General features: G+C 36.1%; 3 protein-coding genes and 1 long non-coding RNA gene across 8 annotated transcripts; 1 reads left to right on the top strand and 3 right to left on the bottom strand.

Annotated features, from left to right (window-relative positions):
- Positions 1–905: 905 nt before the first annotated feature.
- MEE49 (Ribosomal RNA processing Brix domain protein) lies at positions 906–3,775 on the bottom strand. Its single transcript, XM_078317401.1, has 11 exons — positions 3,278–3,775; positions 2,867–2,947; positions 2,679–2,774; positions 2,487–2,570; positions 2,340–2,409; positions 2,174–2,256; positions 2,007–2,086; positions 1,797–1,895; positions 1,551–1,650; positions 1,196–1,285; positions 906–1,101 (listed from the first exon to the last, which is right to left on the bottom strand). The coding sequence occupies exons 1-11, from the start codon at positions 3,509–3,511 to the stop codon at positions 1,063–1,065; spliced, it is 1,056 nt and encodes a 351-aa protein (XP_078173527.1). The 5' UTR covers positions 3,512–3,775; the 3' UTR covers positions 906–1,062.
- A 1,308-nt stretch (positions 3,776–5,083) lies between these two features.
- Positions 5,084–7,530, top strand: LOC144567329 (ribosome-binding factor A family protein). 4 transcript variants are annotated; one of them, XM_078317434.1, is made up of 4 exons: positions 5,085–5,519; positions 5,964–6,137; positions 6,415–6,636; positions 7,213–7,530. In XM_078317434.1, exons 1-3 carry the CDS (start codon positions 5,160–5,162, stop codon positions 6,586–6,588), a joined length of 708 nt encoding a protein of 235 aa, XP_078173560.1. In that variant the 5' UTR covers positions 5,085–5,159; the 3' UTR covers positions 6,589–6,636; positions 7,213–7,530. The 4 variants fall into 4 exon arrangements, with proteins under 4 accessions (XP_078173559.1, XP_078173560.1, XP_078173562.1 ...); XM_078317436.1 differs by having other exon boundaries at positions 7,169–7,530; XM_078317435.1 differs by having other exon boundaries at positions 7,141–7,530.
- On the bottom strand, positions 5,337–5,675 carry LOC144567330 (uncharacterized). Its single transcript, XR_013515397.1, has 2 exons — positions 5,576–5,675; positions 5,337–5,541 (listed from the first exon to the last, which is right to left on the bottom strand). It is a non-coding gene; the product is annotated as an uncharacterized LOC144567330 (long non-coding RNA).
- LOC144567328 (flavanone 3-dioxygenase F3H2-like) lies at positions 6,782–9,926 on the bottom strand. Of its 2 annotated transcripts, XR_013515396.1 has the most exons (4): positions 9,287–9,926; positions 7,676–8,104; positions 7,003–7,369; positions 6,782–6,959 (listed from the first exon to the last, which is right to left on the bottom strand). XR_013515396.1 is itself a non-coding variant. In XM_078317432.1 (3 exons), exons 1-3 carry the CDS (start codon positions 9,656–9,658, stop codon positions 7,067–7,069), a joined length of 1,104 nt encoding a protein of 367 aa, XP_078173558.1. In that variant the 5' UTR covers positions 9,659–9,926; the 3' UTR covers positions 6,782–7,066. The 2 variants fall into 2 exon arrangements, 1 of the variants encoding a protein (XP_078173558.1); XM_078317432.1 differs by having other exon boundaries at positions 6,782–7,369.
- Between the last annotated feature and the right edge of the window lie 518 nt (positions 9,927–10,444).

Here is a 10,444-nt window from a genome sequence, read left to right as displayed (position 1 = left end):
AACTGAACCGAGTAAAACTAGGGTGTTCTTAAGTTTATCATGTCTCATTCTGAACTTAATTTTAAAATTTATGGGATTGATTTTAAATGACGAATTTGAACTATTAACAATCATTTACCTTACGAGTGATTATCTACGTATAAAAAATTTCAAATTTCAAATTAATTTAGTATGAAGTCAAGCTGTCAAAATTAAAAGATTCGTAAATTAATTTTAATTCATTCATTTTTTTTAATGTTTAAAAAAAATATATATATGTAAACACATCACTCATAAAGTAGACAGGTTTTAACGTTTTAATTTGTTATTTGAAGTCAATCCAATAGATTTTAAGGCTGAGTCAAAAAAAGATGTTTGGTAAGCTTAGGAACAGTTCTACTTGTGCTCAACCTACGGTTCAGGCCTAATTGTTGTTTACCTAAACGAGGAAAAACAAAAGCTCTCACTTTTGAAGAAAGTAAAAGGAACACAACAATCAAAGCAGATTTTAATTTTCAAAAGGAACATTTCCTACGAAATAGCCTCTGCAAAGAAATTCTTCGTACAATAATATTTGCTGTTCCTATGAGATTCCTAGTCTCCCTGTAACCAAACAAGAATTTCAAGCCATTGGAGAGATTTCAAACATCAGATCCAAACCAGCCCCAAGTCTACATCCTCTCTGGTACGGTGGTACCTGACTAGTGCCTGAAATTTCACAGGCCCAGCCATATATTTGCATTAAAGATTTGTGCTTCCATAAATCTCAGCATGAACAAACAAGTACAAGAAAAATTTCCCAAACGGACTCACATCAGGAGCTGTGCATAAAGCACCCTCAGGAAACTTATCCTATAAGGAAAGCTGTGATCGTTTAATGATGTTCAATAAACAAAACTATCAAATTTCCTGAACATATGCAGGGATAGAAACTTACAACATATTATAACAAAGTCGATGCTTTTAAGACAATTAGCAACTCGGGAATCATAGTCTAAAGATACAGATAAATTGATATTTCAAAATTCATTTTAACCAAAACAAAACTTCAGAACTAGTAACTCAGCTATAAAACTATTTGGATCATATGAAAAATCTTCTCCTGCTCGTGTCCATGTCAGCCTGGAAGTCAAACAGTATTTGAGCTTTAGAGATGACCAATCGAAGAAAAAAAGTTACGAATTAAAAAGAGAATGAAAATATGGCTTGCTATTACCTTATGAACCCATTCAAACTCTCCACCTTTTGAGTCAAATGTACCATGCTGTAAACTAACAAGCTTGAGAGTAAACCTGGGCCCACATTCCTGCATTATTAGAAAGATATAAAAGGTCATTGCAGAATTTAACCAAGCCAAAATAGAAAACAGAAAAAGGTAATAAAAATAGAATGAGGGAGAGGACTTTGACATAAACAACAGTCTCCTCCAATTTTTTTTTTTATGGATAATGCAAGTCATCCGAACTAAATTACTCATAGGCTAAGCTTGGTAATTTCCAGCTATCCATATGGAATTTTTAAATCACCTCTGGTACCGTAAAAATACACAATTAATGGGAGTAACTGATAACCTGAAGGCGAGCAATCACTTTCTTTGGGGTTTTCTCCTTTAAAGCCTTACTTTTTTTATCCTTTGGGTCTCCTTTTTTCTCCTTTACTTCAAAAATATACCTGGTCACAAAAAATAATTGTAAGAAGAATAAAATAAAAGAACTAATTCTTTACTGTACTTGAGACTAATATGAATGTAGTACACTAGTACCTATACCTGCACAAGACTAATATGATAACTTTTAGTCATTTCAATACAGAAGTACCTGTGATGGCGAAAAAATATGAAGTCACGCTGATTATGAAAAGTAACAACTCGACGGCCCCGGAAGTTGGGATCTTGTGGGAAAAGTGATTGTATCATCCTAAGAACAGAAGATGAGAAAACAAAAGTATATATCAATTATACAACCAATGGTAAACAATAAATGAAGCTATTAAGAACCTTTAAAGGTAAATCCAAAGCAAGAACAAACCTCCCAATACGATTGCCCAGGCGTGTAGTGAAGTTATTCAATACTAACTCTGGTTTATGGCTTGTAGGGTTTCCATGATTCTGTCAAGAAAGTAATCAGCAATAGACATTTGTACCCCTCTTAGTGTGTGTGTGTGTGTGTGTGTGAGAGAGAGAGAGAGAGAGTACCTTAATGTCCTTGCGCAGTACAAGATTAGACAATCTGAAGTGTGCAGTTGGCCCATCAGGCAAGCCAATGATCAGAAGCGCATCTAAAAAACATAATATGCATAAAAACTTAGAAGTTCTTTTAAATGATGAATTACAATACCAAAATAATTATACAAATGCTAACCAGGTTCACGTCGATTGGTGTGGACAACTATGACTGAGGTGAACTCCATATTGTTTGCATATTCTACTATCTGCATAAGAAATTGTATGTGTTACTCTCAGCATACAACACAAAATTAGGTAACCAAAATCTGTATAAAAAGATTACCTTCTTAAGTTCATACGTTCCTCTTTTGTAATAATGGGCATTAGGGATAGCTGACAACAGCTCCTTGATAAATGCAGGCCCTCTCTGTTACACGTAACCAAGTATACTGTCATATTCAATAATATACCTATGCAAACAAAACAACAATAAGACAAAACTTAAAAAAGCAGGCAACAATAACAAAGGACTTACAGAGGAGTTGTAACGGCAGGTAGTAATTAATACTTTTGGAACAGTTTGTTGCTTTAAAACCGTGCTAAACTCATCAGCATCATTCCCTGCAAGAAACTGAAAAAAGGGAAAAATCATGATCAAAATAGATTTTCAAACATTATAAAAACAAGAGAATTATTTTTAAAAACAAAAGAATATTGCTATACCTCCTCGTCATTGGGTCTGATAACAGTTTCATCTGCTTCCCTTGTGTTCTCTATTGTGCGAGGCACCATCTTCTGAGCAGGCTGGAATTTTACCATAAATGATAGCAATGTTTAAACAAGTACAAAACCAAAACTATAAGACATTCATCTAAGTATGAGTATATCCTTCATTCTGAGGTTAATTCCCAGAACTTTGCTGATCTCAGTGGAAATTGAGTTTGGCAGTCCCTTAAGGCCTCCATAGAAGCGAGTTGCAAGTAGCTATTACTCTACATTCATTTAGGTTGTGCTAATGCTTAATAACAGATTAGAGAAAAAAAGGTAACCAGAGTAGAAATTATTATATACTCTCATTTGCACAGCTAAACCGCAGAAAGTCCCTCAAATATGCAATAAAAAGTAAAATCTTGCCTCTTCGCCAAGCTCAATAGCTTGCTTAAATGCAGCATCACGCGCCTTAATCTTCTTGCGCTTCTCGACTTGCTTCTCATGCTTCAGCTTGGCGTATACGGCGCTCCTCTTCTCCTTGTTCTTTATCTGAGACGGTTGAACCTTCTCCTTTCTCGGCCTCTTATCTTCCCTTCCAGTGAATTCATCGCCTTCCTCCGCCTTCTCGGCCGCTTTCCGCTTGTTTTCCCTGGCCATGCGTGAAAAGGATCTTTCCCGGCGGACGATGGGGAACGGGGAGGTGGAGACTAGAGAGGCTTATAGGGTTTTGTCGCCTTTAAACGAGGAGGGGTATTTTTTAAAATCGAGAAATCTTACTAATCGGCGGGAGAAGGGGGCGGCGGTGAGAGGGAGAGAGGAAGAGAGGAATAGAGATGGCTAGGCTAGGTAACGATTAACGAAGGGAAAGAAAGAGGCAGGGAACGCTATCAGACCGACCGGACCCGGAGCTTTCTCTGGTTCGGTCCATTGAGAAGAACGGATGCGTAATCAAACCGGTCAAACCCGGTTAATTCAACCCCTTTTAATTAAAACCAATAAACCCTAGAGCCAAAAAATCCGGATTTCAGCCAATAAGATTTACGTCTTTGTTTTTTATCCTTTTCCTCCCCATCTTGCATTATTTATTTCCTTCTTCTTTTTTGGTTAACATAGAAATAAACCAAAATACAAAATAACCGGTGAAAATTTAGAAATTGAGGAATGAGGACGACTCAAATGCTTCATTGTTTTCATGTTTCAATCATACTCTACATTTTTATCTTTGATTTTAAAATCTAAGAGGCAATATGAACCGTTCAACAAAATATCTACGTTAAAATATATTTCAAGACCAAATTTTATATTTTTTAAGAAATATTTTACTATTTTTTATGTTAGGTACAAAATCACTACTTCTATTACAATTTTGAACTAGTGATTTTGTCTTTGTCTTTAAAAAAATATTAGAATGTTTTCAAAAAATATAAAATTTAGTCTTCAAACATATTTTAAGTGAATATCATAATTTGGATTTTAAAATAAAAAATAAAGGTGTGGGGGTATAATTGAAGCATGAAAACAATGGGATATTTGAGTCTTCTTCTTTGAAATTATGAGAAACTACATGATTTTAAGTATTCTTCTATACCTAAGCACCATCAGTTCAAATTCTTAACAATCAAGATTCAATAAGAATCAGTTTTCGGTTTAATAACAAAGATAATATTATTTATGTTAAAATTCACAAATTTGAAATCCGAATTAAAAAATTATTTATAGATATTAAAATAGTTAAATAACTTTGAACTCTAATTTTACTTTAAAAAAAAAGTCAAGCTTCAATTGTTTAATAAAAAAAAAACACCAAAATAGCTGATCAACTTCCACGTATATATATATATTTAAAAAAATGATTTACTTTTAGGGACTAGGAAGTTTGTAATTTAGTGACAGTTTACTGATTGACGATTTCAGAACGATTGTTGTCACAAATAATTATTAACAGGTAATAATAGTCCATGCAAAAAGACTTGTGTCACTTCTTCAGCTTTAATAACGAACCGGTTGGCTAGAAAGAAATTTTGAACGCCTACGGGCTTTCCCATCAAAAAATAGAAAGAAAGAAATTTTGAATATGAAATAAATCAGAAAGAACAACCTCAACCTGTCGCTATTTTAACACGTCGAATATTAATTTAAAGGGGTCCCCGTATAGTATATTAGTCATATGACCCGCTTCAATTTTGACGTTACCGGAACTGACACAAAAGAAGAGCAAAGCTCTAAAAATCCCAGCGACATTATCTTCTTCACAACAAAACCTAAAACAAAACCTAAACCTAAAGCAAAATCCCCACAAGCAAAAATGCTCCTCTCTCGCGGGGTCTCATCCCCTCCACTCCCTCTCTCCCGAGCCATCTCTCTCCAGTCAGCCTTCACCTATGCCTCTCCGATCCATTTCCCCTCCACCTCGACTCTGTCTCTCGCTGCTCTAGTAGCTACTACAAGGGAAGGCAACAGAGAAAGAGGGGCTGGAGTGAGGTGCATGGCGAAGGAGAAGAGGGTGGATATGGTGTCTAAGCAGATTATGCGCGAGCTGGCAGAGATTATAGATAGAGATCAGGTCGTGCGCCATGCTATTCTTCCTGAGTCAGCGCTTGGTGCCGACCTTTACCTCTCCTCTGTTACAACTGTTACTGATGTTGAGGTCACAGATGATCTCCAGGTTCCTCTTCTCCTCTTCTCCTCTGCTCCTCTTCTCCTCTTCTCCTAATCCCACACTAACTTGCTTCAATAATTTTGATCAATCAAGTTACTTGCTAGTGTACTTTTCTATAATAAATTTGGCCTTCTTTTCTCATCCTCCCAAGAGAGGAATAAAGTTTCAGAAATTGAAGGTAGTTTAGATTTCCGAACATCATACGGAAGGAAAATTCAAGATAATTAAGTTTAGAATTTTTAAGCTCACAATTTACCCACTGTGTTCCTTTTCCAATCAATACCTTGGTGGTTCTTAAAAAAAGTTTTTGACTTATACATGGACCATGACAATTTGGAGAAATCTTTAAGAGTCCAATTGATCATTTACCATTACTAGAACCTGCAATTGATGCTCTATTCACCAAGTGAACTGTAACCTGAATCTCAGAAATGTTTGTGTTGCTTTTAGATTGCGAGAGTCTTTGTGGCAGTATTTGGTGATAAAAGAGGCAAAGAGGTGGCTATGGCAGGATTAAAGGCAAAAGCAAAGTACATTAGGAGTCGATTAGGAAAGCGCATGAGACTACGACTAACTCCTCAACTTCGTTTCATAGAGGATGATTCTATAGACAGTGGATGCGAGGTATACCATACCATAGCCATATTTTGGTTATATTGCTCTATTTCATTTGTATATGTATCAGTAAAAAGCTTCATTTCAGAATCAATAATCTAACCTATGTAAATTGTCAATAAAAGCCATCCAACCAACCGCTTGAATGGATCAGACTAACTTTTTCAGTACCAAATGTGACCTGCCTAGGGTAATTGGGGCAAAATCAAAATATATTCATGTACACTTATTTGCTTCATGGTTTCCCATGTCAAAATTTACTGAAGTAATTTGTTTTTCATTTTAGGTGATTGCATTGTTGGACAAGATAAAGGAAGAAAGAGAAGAGGAAGAAAGAGAAGCTATCCAGGGACGGGATGAAAAGAAGAAAAAGTCATCCAAATTATCCGATGAACTAGATGGAGTGGAGGGTTGGGATGATGAGGAACTTGGTGAGGATCACTTGTTTTTTGTAAAATGAAGCCTTTGGTTTCTGTGCTTAACTGTATATGAATCCCTGATTTATCAGGTAGCTTTTTTCCTTTGTTTTCCAATTGCCTGTTGTATTTCATTTTCATTTTCATTTTCATTTTCTTACCCTCTCCCTCTGCCCCCCTGTCCGTATATTTTTACATTTTATTTGAAGGCATTAACTGAGATGAACCAAAGAAAAATGATAATAACACAACTACAAGCCTTAGAGGAGTTCGTGGAAACAACATGCATACTGCCTTACTAGAAAGTGATACATCATACGGCTGAAAACATTATATAAACTACTCAAACTCACTTCATACCTAATGCATCTAAAACCAACAAGATAGTAAACAACTTAAAAGAAATATATATCACCTAAAAGACAAGCGAGGATAAGCTTCCATTATTATTATATCACCTAAAAGACAAGCGAGGATAAGCTTCCATTATTATTTTTCTGGTAATTGTTTCCATCATTTAAGCTAAGCCAATATTTCACCTAGGGTTTTGGGTTTATGAATAACCTCCTTTGCCTTCTCCTGCTGCTCCATTTTAGCAAGCTTCTTAAGCGTTGCAAGTTCTAGGTCCCTCGCCATTTTCCTCCTATACATCTCTGAAAACGTGATAGGTTCATCCAAAATTGGGTTTTCTCCTTCCCGGATTGCCAATGGGTACACAATTGCATCTGTTGTCGGGTTTTGGAAGGTGGCTATTGATAAGCGACTGCAGTTGGAGTTCACCACAGCCTGGTGGTCTGCATTCTTGAACCGACCATTGCTCAAGTACTACAAAGGAAAATGGAAGATCATGAAAAGTTAGGATGCTCAACAGAAAAAAAAAAAAAAAAAAAAAAACTATTTTAGATACAAATTGAGTCTTTTGATCTATAGTGTAATAGACATTCGTTGGCCATCAATTAATTAAGCATTGTTTTTTTTGGCACCTACTACCATTAGTTTTATATGATGAACTTCTTTCAATAAGTATAGAATTCAAAATTGAAGATATGAGAATTTAATATGCATGTCAGGATAACTTGACTATTCAGATGATATTTAACTAGAATTATTTATTTATAAATTAAAACTCACATGACCATGGTCCCCAAGGTTGACCACAAAGGCTCCCTCAATTGGTTGCACCGTGATCCATGTCTTGCCACCATCTTTAGTGGCTTGAAGGCCACCAACCTGATCCTGGAGCAGCAGTGTGATCGTGCCGGGATCAGTGTGCCGTTTCAGACCAAGTGTGAGATCTGGCTCGGGGCATTTTGGGTAGTAATTGACCACAATTTTCTGATCCATGTCTCCACAGGCTCTTGCCAGAGAGTCATGGTTGAGGCCCATTGCCTCAGATAGGACACCTAAAAGTTTGCAGGATAGTCCCATTAACTTCTCGCTGTATGATTCCACTACTGACATCCATCCCTTGGGCTTGTCAGGCCACCGCGAATAGTCCCGAGCACGTAATGGGTACGAGAAGTAGGTCACGATCTCCCTCCAGTCCTTTACTGCTTCTCCCTAATATTTCATTGAGGTAAACTTTTTAGTTTATCTTAAAAGTTGGGATCTGATACAATTGATTTATTTGATATCATTCTGACAGAAGATATTCATACTTACTCTTTTGCCATATTTATATATAGATGGCTTGATTTAAACTGTGGGGGACTGGTTATTTTTTATATTTGTCTGAATCAATTCAGGAGAAGGTAGAATCTAGAAGATAAATATTACTAATTTAGAAAAGATTCTCATGTTATAATAAAGCTGAATACCAATTGGTTTGAATTTCAACCATATCTACCTAAAAAAAATCCAAATATTTCAGAAATATGATGTCGAGTTTTGTCTGTTACAGTTGTTTAGCGATATCAACAAATTAAAAGATTGTGTTTAAAAGTTGGAATTCGTCAAATCAACACCCAAGAAATTACAATATGCAAAACCCGTATATTTTCAGCTATTAATCCGTGTCCAAGATTGTTGTCAGAGACCATTCTTCAAGAAAAATGATATTGTTTTCCTTAAATAGGGACTGTTTATGAAATAACAGTTTTATTTTTTATTTTTTATACTGTAGTTTCTTGAATTGAGATTGTGTATAATTTGGTGAATTTCCGTGCCAGATACAATATTTTTCCGTGACATTAGGAACTCAAGCATCAGTTCATATACTGGCGACAACTGAAGAGATCCCGACACATTACAGTGCAACCTTTTATTATTATTATTATTTTCCCAACACAACACGGTTGCTGATATCTTCACATCTCATATTGACTGTAAAAGGTATAGATTCCAACCCTCTAACTAAACACCCAAATAACAATGGAACAGCATAATACCAAACGGGAAGAAAATAACACAAATAAAAATGTGATGATCCAGTTGCTGTCCCAAATTTTGACCAGTGTAAACTCCAATATTGACAGAGAATAAAAAATGATTCTGAAAACCAAATTAACGTGGTAAGAATATAGTTAGTTTTGATGCAGTGTTGATATATCACATCATGTCTGTACTTGCAATTTTGTTACTGTATTTCCAATTGAATACTGCACAATGTTTCATGAATCATAAAAACTAGGTGTAGAAAAAGGTCATTTGAAGTTAATTATGAACTCTCACTACATCCCCAGCAATAATCCACTGGCACTGGTAATTACGTTTCTGAGTATACAGTGAAAATATTTGTCATACCTGAAGGTGGCTTGAAACAATGAAGCCTCCCTTCTTCCCACCAGTCATATCGAACCGCAACTTCTCCTCTGACGGGAGTGCGAAAAACTCCCTCGCCATCCTGGTCATCTGTGCCACCAATGCCGCATCAATCCCATGTTCTACAACCTGAAACAAACCCCAGTCTTCACATGCTGCTATGATTTTCTGGCATATCTCCCCCCTACGCCCGCTCTCTTTGTCATCAATCCCATCCAGGGATATTACTGGCACGTCACAGCTGAACTGGTTGTATGCCACCTTTGGCCGTTCATCCTCGTCCCGCACAAAGCTCGGCCTCAAGGTTTTCTCACCCGAGGATTCAGACGGGAGGAACGGTATTGCCGGAGCCATTGATTGAAGAATTTTTTTTCCTGGTGAAAGAGTTATACGAGTGAGGAGATGCACTGGTGTTTGTGTAGTTGTGTTGCTTATGTAGAGGACATGCAGATCAGATCATTGGATTCTGAAAAGGTGCTGTACAAATTTTGTTAAGACGTGGCATAAAGGTGGACAAATAAATAAATATTAGTGTCGTCAGTCGGTCAGTGAGAGAGAGATGTGGTTAAAAGTTAAATTAGATAAAACATTTTTACAAGTATTAATTGTAGATTTGTAGTTGTAGGGGCTGCTGATTTACTGTTTTAACATGTGAGCATGTGCGAATAGGCATATATTAATATAGGTCCGGATATCAATGTGAGCATGTGACTGACTCGCAGTTTAAATAATTTACCATTTTGATATGATATGATATGATATGTATAACTGTATAACAGTATAAGATATGAGTTTAGTTGATGCAGGTCACAACTCACAATGTCACACACACATTTTTTTAGGAGAAACATAATCATAATCATAATCATAATCATATAATTATAATAATCAAACAAGTTGACAAGTTGTCAGCATTTATTCTGGGAAGTAAATTTTGGACTCTATATGGCAGGCCTGGTTTTGTTTATTATTATTATTTTCTTGCTTTTCTTTGAAAGCTGAGATGAAGATGTTCGGCCCGTAAAGAAATAAGAAAAGGCCCAGTGCAACCCAGTTTTTCTTTCCTTTCTACTTTCTACTCAAATTGTAAGTTCCATCTCTATTCTCTAGCCCTTAAACATGACTTCTTCTGATTTGCCA

The sequence above is a fragment of the Carex rostrata genome, chromosome 16, assembly GCF_964058835.1.
Source record: "Carex rostrata chromosome 16, lpCarRost1.2, whole genome shotgun sequence".
Classification (NCBI taxonomy): Eukaryota; Viridiplantae; Streptophyta; class Magnoliopsida; order Poales; family Cyperaceae; genus Carex; species Carex rostrata.
Note: the sequence above shows the minus strand (reverse complement) of the source record. Positions and strands in the feature narration are given on the sequence as shown.